Source organism: Balaenoptera musculus, chromosome 2 (assembly GCF_009873245.2).
Source record: "Balaenoptera musculus isolate JJ_BM4_2016_0621 chromosome 2, mBalMus1.pri.v3, whole genome shotgun sequence".
NCBI lineage: Eukaryota > Metazoa > Chordata > Mammalia > Artiodactyla > Balaenopteridae > Balaenoptera > Balaenoptera musculus.
Window position 1 is genome coordinate 127672066 of NC_045786.1, and position 14632 is coordinate 127686697.

General features: G+C 42.3%; 1 protein-coding gene across 1 annotated transcript in view; it reads right to left on the reverse strand.

Annotated features, from left to right (window-relative positions):
* The window catches only part of NID2 (nidogen 2), a 79113-nt gene that overhangs the window by 60131 nt on the left and 4350 nt on the right, over positions 1-14632 (reverse strand). Inside the window, exons 3-4 of the mRNA XM_036842643.1 lie at positions 8219-8451; positions 1765-2474 (exon numbers count right to left, since the gene is read on the reverse strand). Of these exons, the coding sequence (XP_036698538.1) occupies positions 1765-2474; positions 8219-8451 (943 nt within the window). The remainder of the gene's footprint in view (positions 1-1764; positions 2475-8218; positions 8452-14632) is intronic.

Here is a 14632-nt window from a genome sequence, read left to right on the forward strand (position 1 = left end):
GGCAGACGTCATCCAGAAGCTGATAAATATCATACATAGTTCATGCCCCGCGAGGGTTCTGGCTGCTGCCTGTTTTTCTCTACGGCCAGTTCCCTAGACCCCTACAGCTATTCCAGCTTTTGCAGCCCTTCACAGTTCAAAGCAGGATGTGCAGCCCCTTCTTCTTAACCCTTTAACAACTCACTCCAGGGACCTGCTTTCTGATATTCCAAGCTCTTCCCAGGGCAGGAAATCACAACCCACAAATGAAAAGACCACATAGGAGCACATCTTTACCTCAACATCTCTTTGATCAAAGTGTCTTTGATACTTGGCTTTACATTTTGTTTAGATATATGGCACTTAGGCTGAAAACTCAGGAGACTATCAGAAGGGTGTGAAGGTTCTGAAGCCTTCCAATAAACTTCACATCTTCAACTTGAGAGAAATGTGGTCCTTAGGCACAAATTAAGGCACAAGTATTTAACAAGCCCGCTCTTCATTCTCTACCGCCCCACCCCCATTCCCACTGCTTTAAATCCTCTATAATTAGTAACAGCAGTCACCATTTATTAAGATCCAACTAGTACAGACGCTAGCTTAAGAACTTCATTATCTCTTTTAATCCTCTCGACAAATTTAGGAGAAACTGGTGGCTTGGACGCTACATAAAGTGTCACCCAGCCAGCGTGACAGCCAGGATTCAAACCTACACCGACGTTCTCCCTGTAATCATTACACAATGCCGCCTCAGTCACAAAACAGTTTCACCTCTCCTGAAAGAAGGGCTTCTTCAAGCAAATTCTTGCAGATCAGGACCACAGCAGAACCACCTGGAAGACCCTCTGCTAGGTCAACCTGTTTACCATAAAAAGTATGGGAAACAGAAAAGGTGAAGGAAAAAAACAAAGGTCCTAAAGAACGCTTTCACCTCTGACCTCTCTCCTCCCGTCAGAGGTCACATGAGCAGTCCCTGGAACAAATGGGATGAATCCGTGGCCAGTTTCCCATTCAGGTGTTTACATCCCTGACGGGGAAGAAAGAGCTGACATGACAAGCCTCGCCTTCAGTAGAAGGTGACATGGGCTCCGTGTCTGTATTAATGAACCGTCACCTCCCCTGGGCATTTCTCTGCTGGCCCCTCGCTCTGGTCAGTGAGTCATGAAATGAGGGCAAGTCTCCGGGGAGCTGACTAGCACAGCTGCACAGCCGTGAACCAGAATTGACAAGACACAGGTGTTTCGCAGCTTTCTCTCCCCAGGGGTCCCCTCTCCCACACCCCACCGCCGTGTCTCTAAGCGAGGGGAGCACCGGGGTCATCCCATCACAGAGGAAGAATCCGGAATGTTCATCCGAGCCAGCACAACCCGCTGCTTGAAACTAAAGCCTGAAGCCCTCCATTCCCGTAATGTGTGCGAAGCCTCAAAACGCTTTACCTTTGCTGAACTTTCAGACTGAAATAACTTCATTCCATGTGAGAGCACAGCTGGCACGAGCAACCCCAGTTCTTCCCCACGGGATTCATGAGGCCCATTTTAAAAATAAATAAATAAATAAATAAAACATTAGTAATGGTCAAGAGATTCCAAACAGAATTTGCCTGCCAAGATTTCTTTGGCAAAGGAAAGATACTCTATCTCCTGAAACAATGGGTTTTAGAAATCAGTCCCAAGCTTCTTTTTGCGAAACTCTTCCCTCAGCTCGCTTGAGAGAAAATTCACGACTCTCTGGAAGACCAGCATTGTTTCAATGAATGCTTAGTACCCAGGGTTCAAACCCACTTACCCTCAGTGTTGGAACTGATGTCGTCCTCCACCCCGACCACTTGCCTCCTGCGACCCAGGGGTGGAGCGTGATCCGGCCCGGGGTAATTTGGAAGAACCGCCTCTCCTCCTGGATGGGCTGGAGGAACATCTCTGTCTGCGGGCTGTGCCCGTCCATCTGGGTAGGGAGGCGGGGCTTGCTGGGAAGGATCCAGTGAATCTCCAGTCTCTGCTGGAGCAGGGACTGTGGTCGCCGGCTGTTCAGAAGACTCAACTCGGCCTTTTAAATCCGGGGCATCTGTCTCCCCCTGAGGTCTCCCCTCTTTGGTTGGAGGGTTCAAGGTGGCAGAGTCTGTTTCAGGCCCATCCCTAGATGTTGGACGTGGCAAAGGGGAGGCCAGCTCAGAATCTGGTGGAGAGATCCCACCTCCTAACGACCTCGAATCAGCTTCCGAGTGGAAGGAAACATCGACTGTGCTGTGGCCATTCGATGCCTCCTCTGGCTCACCGGGCGGGTATTCGACGTCCTCCTCGTTCTCATCATAATAATCCAAATTGTCCTCAGTGTAGTCACCCTCAAGGGCCGCAGCACGGCTGAAGGAATGTCCCAGGGGAGCCGAAGGGTGGGCTTTGGAAAGGTCTCCTCCAACTGTCGCTGGCCTGACATTGTCCAACGGGGAGGTGCTGCCGATATGAAAGGCCCACACTCCAGGAATCCCCAGGTTGCTGTGTCTAAATAAAAAGGAAACAGGACATTGTCACAAAAGTGTCCATCCACCACCTTCCCACAAAGGCGAGCGATTTATTTTAAAACTGAAAGACTATTAAGATCAGATTCAGAGTTTTCACTGGCAGGAAACCCAAATAAAACCAGACTTACACGGTAACTAAAGATTATACTGGAATTTTGATGTAAACTACCTCTTATTTAACAATGGGTTTCAAAGGCCATGTGTCTACCGAATGCCAGACCCTCAAATCAGAATTCTGCTCTACGTGTTTTATGCCAGACCCTCAAATCAGAATTCTGCTCTACATGTTTTATGCCAGACCCTCAAATCAGAATTGCCAGACCCTCAAATCAGAATTCTGCTCTACATGTTTTATCTAAATGGCTATTTGAAAACAAATAGGGAATGTGGGAATATTTTATCCTTCCTCTACTTTTAACAAACTCAAGAAAACATATGCTTAAACATTTTTGCCAAACTCTTAAACAATATTTTTTATTTGAGAGTTAGTTACATGCCAAGTGCTTAACATTCTTCAACACAACTTGCAAGGTAGGGGAAGTGATCATGCCCAACTTTTCGGAGAAGAAAACAGGTTTAGAGAGATTAATCTTCTTAAGGTTGCACAATTAATAACTGACAGAGCTTGGACTTGAATTCAGCACTACCACCAAAGCCCGTGTTCTGAACATCCACATTACGTCAGAAAGCTAACACACTAGAGTCAATCCACATTCTAATTATCTTACTCTACATTACAGAATGTTAGAGACGTTTTGGGGTTTAGTCACGTGGATTAATCAATCAACTAATTCACAGAGACTGGTGAACCCATGTCAAAAAATTCAAAGAAATAGAAATGCCTAAGTCTCAAAAATGTTGAGCAAATGTAGAACAAAGTTAAGGGGAAAATAAGAAAGCAAGTTAATCAAACTGCCACGGGTCACAGGTGAGAGTTATCCAGAAACATCTGCAGCCAGGGAGCTCACGCGTTTCCCCCACTAGAAAAGAACACGGGCTCCATTCAGCCTTCCAAATATCCCAGCGATCCATCATTTTAGTCAGTGATACATTCCAAAGAGGATAACCCCATACAAAATTTCAAAAAAAATAAGAAAAAACCTGAAGGAACAAAGGGTCTGGCTGGCTTGAATACACCCATTTCTGTACTCTCTGGCATATGGCCCAAACACCAGGCTCTAAGTCTCTCATGCTGTGGGATTTCCTCAAAAGTCAGTCCATGAGAAATCAGTTAATGACTAATAAGACAACAGGAAATTCATTGAGTCATATAGAGACAAGAGACTTTTGCTCATTTAGGTTGGTACTCATCATATTCATGTGGATTTCCATAGCAATAATATTTTTAACACAATTCCAAGAATCAATCAATCAATCCCCACCCCCTTGTATATTGTTGTTGTTGCCACTGCTGCTGTTGGAATTACTTCAGGGAAACAGGAGCATAGAAAGCAAAACTGTGATCCTTTGTGCAGTATGCTATGTAGACTTGGTCGGTTCTAAGAATTAATGCCGGTGCTTTTTGGCAAGCAAGCAAGGAACGCTGAAGACGATAAGAGAGAATTCTGAAGATCTGAGGATGTTGAGCTTATTATCACATCAGAGGTGTTGCAGCTGTGAAATTTCTTCTTGAAGTCAGAAACAGAAAACTATAAAAGCTTAAAAGAGTAGGAAAATACAAATTATGACAGATAAAAGCTAAATAAAATAATCTTCTAATTAAATATAAATCACTACCCTGGCTTTTGTCATTGTGCATGATGAGAAAGTAGCCAGTTTGAGTTTATCCTAAAATCCAAGGTCATTTGGAAAGCTTAGCGACAGAAAGAACTTAATTTATTTCCTAGAAAGGAAAACAAGGCTCCAAAATGAGATGACAGTGCCTTCCTCCCTGGGTTGTTAGGAGGATTAAGTTAGAAAATCACATAAAATGTTCAGCATGGGGCCCTGCATGTAATAAGTACTTAGTAACTACTGTCTTCCAGGAGGTAGGAAAGTATAATCTCAAAAAATACAAATGTGTACATTCATATTTAAATGTGCAGAAGAAGAGTTATGACAAACACACTATGAATTATATAATTTATGACCTCTGAGCTTATAATTATGAGACAAGTTTGAGGAAGACAACAATTCCATTGACTAGGAGAATAACTTTATTTTTTATAGATGCATACTGAAGCACTGAGGAGTGAATGGCATGCTGTGTGTCACTTACTTTAAATTACTTATGCAAAAAAGAAAAAAAATGATGAAGATGGCAAAATGTCAACAGCTTGTAAATCTAGATGACTCCCTCCACTTTTCTGAAATTTTCTGAAATTTTAACTAATGAATGCTGGAGAGGGTGTGGAGAAAAAGGAACCCTCCTATACTGTTGGTGGGAATGTAAATTGATAACAGCCACTATGGAAAACAGTATGGAGGTTCCTTAAAAAACTAAAAATAGAGTTACCATTTGATCCTGCAATCCCACTCACTCCTGGGCATATATTTGGAGAAAACTATAATTCAAAAAGATACATGCACCCCAATGTTCATTTCAGCACTATTGACAATAGCCAAGACATGGAACCAACATAAATGTCCATTGTCAGATGAATGGATAAAGAAGATGTGGTACATATATACAATGGAATACTACTCAGCCATAAAAAAGAATGAAATAATGCCATTTGCAGCAACATGGATGGACCTAGAGATTATCATACTAAGTGAAGTAAGCCAGGCAGAGAAAGACAAATATCACATGATATCGCTTATATATGGAATCTTAAAAAAAAAAAGATACAACTAAACTTATTTACAAAACAGAAACAGACCCACAGACATAGAAAACAAACTTATGGTTACCAAAGGGGAAAGGAGGGGAGGGATAAATTAGGAGTTTGAGATTAACATATACACACTACTATATATAAAATCGATAACCAATAAGGACCTACTGAATGGCACAGGGAACTATATTCAGTATCTTGTAATACCCTATAATGGAAAAGAATTTGAAAAAAATATATATATATATCTGAATCACTTTGCTATACACCTGAAACTAATACAACATTGTAAATCAACTATACTTCAATAAAACACATACATACACACACACACACATACCCCAGATAAATAAATAAATAAATAAATGTAAAATAGAAGATTAAATTGAGGAACATTTCTATAATTTGGAGGTACAGAAGGCCTTTCTAAGAATAATACCAAGACCTGAAATCATAAAGGAAAAGGCCAATAACTTTGACAACCCTAAACTTACACCTTCTAGATCATAACTAACTTTAAAGATGAACAACTGGATAAAAATATTCACAGCATTTGAGAGGAAATATCTTTACTAGGTTTTTTCTTATTTGTTAAAGGTCTTTGTAAATACCTCAATAGAAAATAGCAAAGAAATGGCTATTAACCATATGAAAAGGTGTTCAGTTTTACTAGTAATCAAAGAAATTAGAGTGAAAATATGAACATTTTACACCTATCAGATTCACAAATACTAGAAAGATTAGAAGCTTGTAGGAAACAGACACTGTTGATCACAGCCCTCCTTACTGGTGAGAACGTAAGTTGGTGCAGGGTTTCTGAAGGGCAGTTGGTTAGCATTCATTAAAATGTTATACTGCATATATATCCTTTCTCAGCAATTCTACTTTCAAGAATTTATCTTTAAGACGAGCATCTGAGCAATGTGTATTATTTTGTTTACTGAAACAATAATTATAAAAGGAAAAACCAGAAATAAGTTAAATGTTCATCAATAAGTTATTGTCTTAATAATACAGGCTATATATGATGCCATGTTTTATAGCGTTCAAATAATAATATAACAGATATCTTACTGAAAGACACCTATAGACAGTGATAAATGGGAAGATGCCATATATATAACAAAAGAACCATTTTGGTTTTGAAAAAGGTTTTGCATAAACTTAAAATTCTGGAATGACTGTTAATAATGGTTATCACTTGAAGTAGTGAGAATGGGTAATTTTTACTTCTATTTCACATTTCTCGGCATTGTTTGTACTTTATTTTAGTTTTTATACTAAGTACAGATTCTACTAAAGAAAAATTCCTCTGCCGGTCATTTTGGCCCCATATCTTCCACTTTCAATCAAGCAACTCAGAGGTTTCTATGAAGCATGAAAGATAAAGATGAGGTAGGCGTGGAGGGAGGTAAGTGGAAGTGGTGTATATGTGTACGTGTGTGCGTGCATGTGTCTGTGTGAGTTCTTAGATGCAATTACGGCTATGGTGGGGGGAACACGCCTGCTTTTTCCCTCCGGCTTTTCGGCCCTCACTGCCTCCTGTACCCTGAGGAGGTGTTAGCACTTACTCCCATGCTCTGGAACTGTAGTTTGTCCGTTTGCTCTAGGAGAGTGCAGGTTGCTTGCGTGCAGGGCCTGGGCCTTAGACATCTTTCTCTTTCCAGCCCTTGGCGCATGGTGAGCTCTCGATAATGTCTGAGAGGCAGAGAACCTATGGGCTCCAGAGTAGAAGAGGAGGGTGGAACCAGGGGACAGAAAACAAGGAGCTAAGTTTTCTCCAGAGTCAAGACTAAAAGGCAACCTTGGTGGAGCTCAAAAGATGTCCGACATGAGTCATGAGAAGGGGAAAGCAGTCCAGGATTCAGCATAAAATAAGTAGTTCAGAGCTCCAGACTTGTGGTTGAATATTGGCTTTGCCACTTCATAACTTTGAGATTATAGGCAACTTAACTTCCCTAAGCTCATGTGTCACATTGAGAAAAGAGAAGAACTTACCCCCAGAGATTCTTGTTGAGTTTTAATTAAGAGAACTTCTAGAAAGTGTTTAGCACAATGTTGGCATACAGTAAACTCTCAATAAATGTCAGTTCTGAGTAACCCTATTTGGTTGTAGGGCCCGCTCTCTGGTCTCTGAGTAAAGCAGATGGCATGCAAAAGTGTAAGATGTTCCAATACCCAGGAATCATGTAACGAAACTTTAGAGGCGCCAAGGGAGGCCAGGTAACCAATATATTCCGTCTGGCTTCTAGACCAGTATTCAGGGAAGGGATAAACGCAGAGGTAGTTTTTTAGAGCCTGGAAATTATTAAATATCAACAGGTGCTAACCCAGATACTGGGCACGATGTGCACGAGCAGAGTGATCTTATGTGATGGGACTAAGGAATGTGCCTGGTCCCAGGCATTGCATGGAAAACCCTCCGGACGATTTCAGATAATGAAGCCACTGAGAAATCCTGAGACTTCCAAAAATCTACCAATCTGTTTGTTTGGTTTTCCTTTTTTTTTTCCCAAATTACACTACTCTTAACACCTCTCCGTCCAAAAGACTAACTCACAACGTCTCCAGCTGTGAAACGATTAACCTGGAAAAACCTCAACCTGGGCAGTTGTATTACTGGGTATTTTTATGTGGTTCCAAGGGCAATGTTTTCCATAGCAAGCCTCAGTGGCTGTGCTCACACACACACACACACACACACACACACACACACACAGAGTTCTGTTTCCGGTATCTATAGCCAATAGGGCAGGAAAAATAAAGGACTGTTTATATTTTGGTCAACGTGCTCCTCCCAGGGTCTAGCCTAGTTCCTGGTTTTGATCTGACCCCTTGCTTAGAAACCACGGAGATGATATTTAATGGGTAGGGCCACTCAAGTTTAGGTAGCTCCTAAGGGTCTTTACATTCCAACAGGAAAGGGCGTAAGCCCTATGTTACTTACTGGTAGAGATTTTTCACAGACTGTTCAGTGCTAGTCAAGCTGAAATATGGTCCCTCTCTCTTCGGGTCATCGACCTCCCCTCTGCAGAAGCCCACCCGGGCTGGAAGCTCGAGCTGGACATTGTAAGATTCTTTGGGGCGGGTTCCAAAGAATTGAAGGCCATTGGCAGGATAAAGAAAGAGGGCGTAGGTGTCAGACTTATCAGATGCCAAAACTGCTTGGAAAGTATTCAGCTGTGAAAAAAAAATAGAAAATATTCTTAATAAAACAAACAAAAATCAAACCCCCCCCCCAAAATGCAAGCAAAGCATTATAAAATGCAAAGGGTTGTCCCCCTTCTCAGGATTTCTCTAAATTGTTTTTACACATAATATTCTTTTAAATTTCCTCTCCAAGTTATAAACATAATTACATAAGCTATATTATTGTTATAATCATCTTTCGTCAATTTAGATTAATAGTTGAAATATGCATAGGTACAAAAAAAACGCTGGTTAAAAAAAATAAAGCTATTTTTTAAGGTTTCAAACTTCTTTCATCCAAACTTCTTTCAGAGCTGAGAGCAAGTAGCAAAATTAACTTGTACATTCCCACAGCCACTGCCCTAGTTTTCTGCCCTGGGCACTCATCTGGATCATTCATTCATTCATTCATTCACTCATTCACTTATTTATTGAATGCCCATTATGGGCAGGGGTGGTATGAGGCACTGGCTGATCAAAAGGCCTCCTTACTGTTCCCAAAGCCTTACTCTCTATTCTCTTCCATCTACCTTTTTTTTTTTTATAAATTTATTTTATTTATTTATTTTTGGCTGTGTTGGGTCTTCGTTGCTGCGCACAGGCTTTCTCTAGTTGCAGCGAGCGGGGACTACTCTTTGTTGTGCTGTGCGGGCTTCTCACTGTGGTGGCTTCTCTTGTTGCATGCAGAGCACGGGCTCTAGGCACATGGGCTTCAGTAGTTGTGGCACGCGGGCTCAGTAGTTGTGGCGCATGGGCTTAGTTGCTCCGTGGCATGTGGGATCTTCCTGGACCAGGGCTCAAACCCATGTCCCCTGCATTGGTAGGCGGATTCTTAACCACTGCACCAGCAGGGAAGCCCCCATCTACCTTTTGACACCAGCACCAGAGTTACCCTACCCTCATTTCTCAGATGAGGAAACAAAGACATAGGGGCTAAGAGATCTGCCTAAGGTCAGGCTACTAGTATGCGGTGGCAGGCCGGCCAGGGTCCCTACCCTGCACCACCAGGCTGTCCCAACCACTCCTTGGCCGGCCATCTCAGGTGATTTATAAGCTGCAAACTCTCTTCTCAGGCTCAGATCCCCTGCATCTCCACCAGATTATTTAATATTGTCCATTTGTCCCATGTACTTTGATGCTTCCGCACATTTGCTCACGTTTTCCTGTGCCTGGAAACACTCCTGACCTTCTAATGCCGCCCCTCTGAGGGGTTTCGCGATTCCCTGTAGATTTATTGCTGTTCTCCGACCCTCTGCAGCATCTCAGTGTTTCAAGTTAGCACTCACCTCGTTTTGCCCAGTTAGCTGCTTACATGTTTGTAAACTCAGTTCATTAATTCATTTGTACATTACTTCAAACAGCCAGGTACCTACTAAGCACTCGACAGTATGCTTGGCACAAAGAGGCCAAGAAACAAAGGACGCAGCCGCTGCCCAGGACAGTCTCAGAGCTTAGGACAGGGAAGCAGCCATGGCTGGGATTCTAGGAGAATTGCTGGAGGAGGTAGTGGAGGCCAGAGAGGAGGGCGTGGACCCAACACCTTAAGGGCTGGGGTGGGGAGGCGTTGCAGAGGCTGCCTGTGAACATTAATAAACACTGCAGAAGCCAAAGCAGACCAGAAAGAGAGGCCAGGAGCCTGAGTTAGCCACAGACTCAGCACCCAGGTCCTTGTAGAATCACTCCTTAAAGTTCAACTTACTCTCGTATTTTCAACAAGACACATTTTTGCCTTTACCTACATCCAGCTACCTCCCCCCACCCAAATGATCAGTTAATGGTGCTTGAGTATCTTAAAAAAGATGTTATATTAAGGTCTCTGAGAACACCTCTCTCACTAAATCCCACTCCGTTTACAATTTAGCAGGCAGCAGGGGAGGTATTTATAAATACCACCACTTCCTAAACAATGTGGCTCCTAGAAACATTATTTACTGATAAGTAGCACGGTTTCCCCATTTTGCTAGACGGACAAAATTAGGCAGAGAGAAGCACATCACATTTTACTAAATGAAACAGCAAACAAGAGGCATGGGCCTGCATTTTGTTCTGTCCTGGGTCCTTCCCCATACGGTGGTCAAGCTCTTTCCTAGTGTTGATTCTTCTTTCTTATGTTTAACTTCAAAGTACAGTTTTGAGGGTTTGCTTACAAGACAAAGAAATTCAGGTGTTAAAATGCTTTTCCAGAAAAAAACCAAAATACTATCCAAACTTTCTTTTAGATCTCCAACACAGAAAAGGTCACCTTGCTTGGCTTGGGTTTTTGCTTTTCTTTCTTTCTTTAAGTTCAGAAACTTAATGATGGGGGGCAGGGGGCAGTGCTCATATATTTGTTACTGTTGTCGTTGTTGATTGCTTCATCCGGAAAGCCTGACTTTTCCAAAAACAAAAGGCAAGGGATGTTTTCTAGAATTTCTCAAAGCTCGGAAGCCATAACTTCTGCCAAATGTAAACAAAGGCTGTCCTGTATCATGTCTATACAGAGTATATGCCATTCAGTACATCATCGATTAATGGAGATTCAATAACTTCAGTTTTACTTTAGTCCAAATAAAGTTCAACTAGAGAAAGAAAAGTAATTAAGGAAGGAGACAGATTCTGTTTTAAAAAGCAAAGCTTTCAAAGTTCCTGGCATTGATTGCCCACAATAAACGTCAGATAGGAGGAATCCTGGTTCTAAGTCTAGAGAAATTCTATAAGATAAGGAGGTCCCATAGATTGTGAAGGAATTGAAGGGGATGGGAGGGGAGGGAAAAAGTAAACAGAGCTGTGAAGGGGAGAGTCTGGCTTTTTACTGTGGGGTCTGGGTATTTAGCACTTTATTTTACTCATTCTTTCAGCCAGTCAACAAGTTCATTTCAATGAAAATTTATTCAATGTCTTTTATATGCCATCCTGAGACAAGCACTTACTACAGGTGGCAAGCATTTATTTAATCTACTTGTCTCCACCGAAATAGGCAAATAGAAGAATTTTAAATAGAATATAGGATCCCAGAGACCGGCCAAAAAAGTTTGGCTGTTTAAAAACCACCCGCATACCAAATGATCACTTTTAAAGTTCTCTCCGTTCCACAAAATTCTACATCTAATCGCTAAAGAGCCCTCTTCATGATGTCCTGCAGGGCTCCTCCCCCAGGAGCACTCCTTGACAGGCTTCCAGACCGGAAAGGTCTTCACATTCCTGGAGAAAAGTCTTCGCAAGAACCCCACATGCTCTGTCCCTGAAGGGAAAGCCTCAGATGGGCTGCCAAACCCCACAAAAGGGTCACCAGTTCCCAACTCCCTCAGGATCCCAGGGAGGAAGAGGAGCAGGGCCAGTGCTTCGGAGCTTCAAGGTCTGCCATCCTGTTATCAGAAAGAGAGAAAAGCCAGAGCCCTGGGCAGAAATCAGGCAGCGCTGGGCTCTCCCTCCCAGGTGTGGGACATTGCTAATCAGTGTTGACTTGATGCTTGGCAGAGCCAGGCTGATAAATAGGAAACATGCCCCTCAATGAGCTCCTGATTTTTGCAACTGATTTAATTAATTTCAGCCATCTGGCCAAAAAAATCACAACGGTGACATCCATGTCCCAAAGGGGTTTGCCTAGAGTGGTTTACAAAAACTACAATGAAAATTAAGAAGTAGGGGGTCTCCGACACACGTCACAAAGTTCTCTTCCCTGTTTTCTCTAGGGTCACATGCTGTCTACAGTCATAGCGTCATTGACTTCTGGCCTCCAGTGTTTGGTGTGAACAGTAATCTCCATTCCTTAGTATATTTCTCCATCTCCCGTTACCTATAGGTCACTGTCATATGCATGATTTTCCCGTGTTCATTTCTTTCTTCCCTAAATCCTACAGATCCTGCCAAAAAATTCAAAAATAAATGCTCAGTACTATCACATCACTAATATTATAACCTTCCTGACACTTAGTCTTTAGCAAAACTTCAGCATTTCTTTAACCAATTTCCATATATGTCTCTGTTCTCTATGTCTGCATAGCTATATCTCAGACAGAGGCTAAACTCTTTCAGGTAGACTGTAGACCTCCCCTCTTCTGGACCTCAGCTTCAGAGCTCAGAAAGCTACAACAGTGTCCTGCTTTTACCTCTCATTTTCTCCCTGGATCCAACCCTCTCTGTCAATGACTATCATTCCTTGAAACAAGTCAGCATGCCTCCCTCCCCATGGTGAAGCCTCCATTGGGAAGTCTTCTGCTTATCTTATGTTACTGCACCACACCTGCCTTCATCCATTTCTCCAGCCTCAGCTCTCTTGGCCTTCCCCCAGGACACACCCTAGGCCAGAACAATCTGTCCTGCTGCCCCATTCTCAATATCCATTCTTTCAGCCCAACTTAATACAGGTCAACAATGCATTCCCTGTACCACACAGATCTATGTAGCCCAGTTCCCTATCCCCCTTCATCCTTCAACCAACAACAAAACAACAGTCTCACCTACCCCACCTCCGGAAAAAAAACACAGCTAAAGTAAACATATGGGCAGTATGTCTCCTGCCCATAAGTTCTTTGAAGGTCAATACCGTGACTTTGCTCTGTGAAGTACCTATGACAGTTCAAGGAGTCTCAGATTGAGTGAGTTGATAAACACCATTTGGTGATATGTTTTTAGATGCAGTAACACCTTGATATTCTTGCAGTATCAGGTACCGCATCCTGTCACACCCACCACGAACATCCATGTCGAGAAAGGGCAACATCTGAAATAGTTTTAAATGGTAAAGATGCCATTCCTCTGATATCTTCAAGTTTCCAGTAACTCTGCAACATGAAGTTAGTATGCCAAGGTTTAAGAAGGCCATGTAGAATTCACACAGTCCTTCAAGCAAAGTAGATTATTGCTTGCCAAAATCTATCTGCAAAGAACTATTAAAACGAGAACTCATGTCACAGAGCTCTTCAAAGTATTCAGAAGAAACTTCAATGTGGGTAATTAAAGAAACATCCTCTCTCCAAACAGAGTATCTCCTTTCTAAATGAAACAAATTATGCCAACTCAGCATATGGCAACGTCTGAAGATTGATTTTAATTAGAAAAGAGATGGATTCTACAAATCTTCTCCCACTCTGCCCCCACCATAAAAAGGCCTAGACAGAAGTTGGAATTTAGAAAAGCTTGTATTTAAAGAGTCCTTAAGTAGAGGACTTACATCACAGCATCCTTACAAGACAGAGAAATAGAGAAATAAAAGAACCAGAATCTGGTCCCATCAACTCAATGTAGGGGAACACAGATTGGCTGAGCATATGCACTTGCTGTGTCTAAGGGACCATAATGGCTACTTTAAAATGTCACCTTAGTGAATTCTCACAACAGTCCCGTAAGGTAGGCGTTGCTACTTCATTTTACAGATTAGGAAATTAAGACTGAGGCTGGAGTATTGCTTCCAAAGTCACTGGATAACCTTTCATAAACCACTTCTTTCAAAATGTTTTTTATTGTCATTATCTTCACATCAGAAGCATTATTCCCATGCTGCAGATGAAACTGAGAAAAGTAATAAGTCACCTTGTCTGTATTATAATTTTCAGTTTCAAATAAGCCCTGATAAAATTGGAATCCTAAAGCTCTAGTGTGACTTCATCACCCCAGAGATCCTGTGCAACTGCTCAACTCTCCGATTCCTCTCACTCAGCTCAACGTTGTCTTTCTCTGTTGAAAAAATAAGATAGATGCAGCTGAATTCACTTAAGAGCATTGGAATACTAATTTGGAAGTAATAAGGTGTTGGTAGTGTCCTTGGAAAATTTCATTCCAAATTCATTCTTCCTTTGAGTGAAATATGGTTCCAAGGACTCTTCTGGTACAAAGATCACATCAAGACAATAAAAAAAAAACCTCATTTATTGGAAGTCTTTGGAAAAGGTACAACTATTGTTGTGTCTACCTACATCACTTGTGCCAAGGAAATGGGTCCTGCATGAAAAGTCTGGGTAAAAGCAACAACAACAAAAACCTAAGAATCAAGAAATCTAGGGGCTTCCCTGGTGGTGCAGTGGTTGAGAGTCTGCCTGCCAATGCAGGGGACACGGGTTCGAGCCCTGGTCTGGGAAGATCCCACATGCCACAGAGCAACTGGGCCTGTGAGCCACAACTACTGAGCCCGCGCGTCTGGGGCCCGTGCTCCGCAACAAGAGAGGCCACGATAGTGAGAGGCCCGCGCACCGCG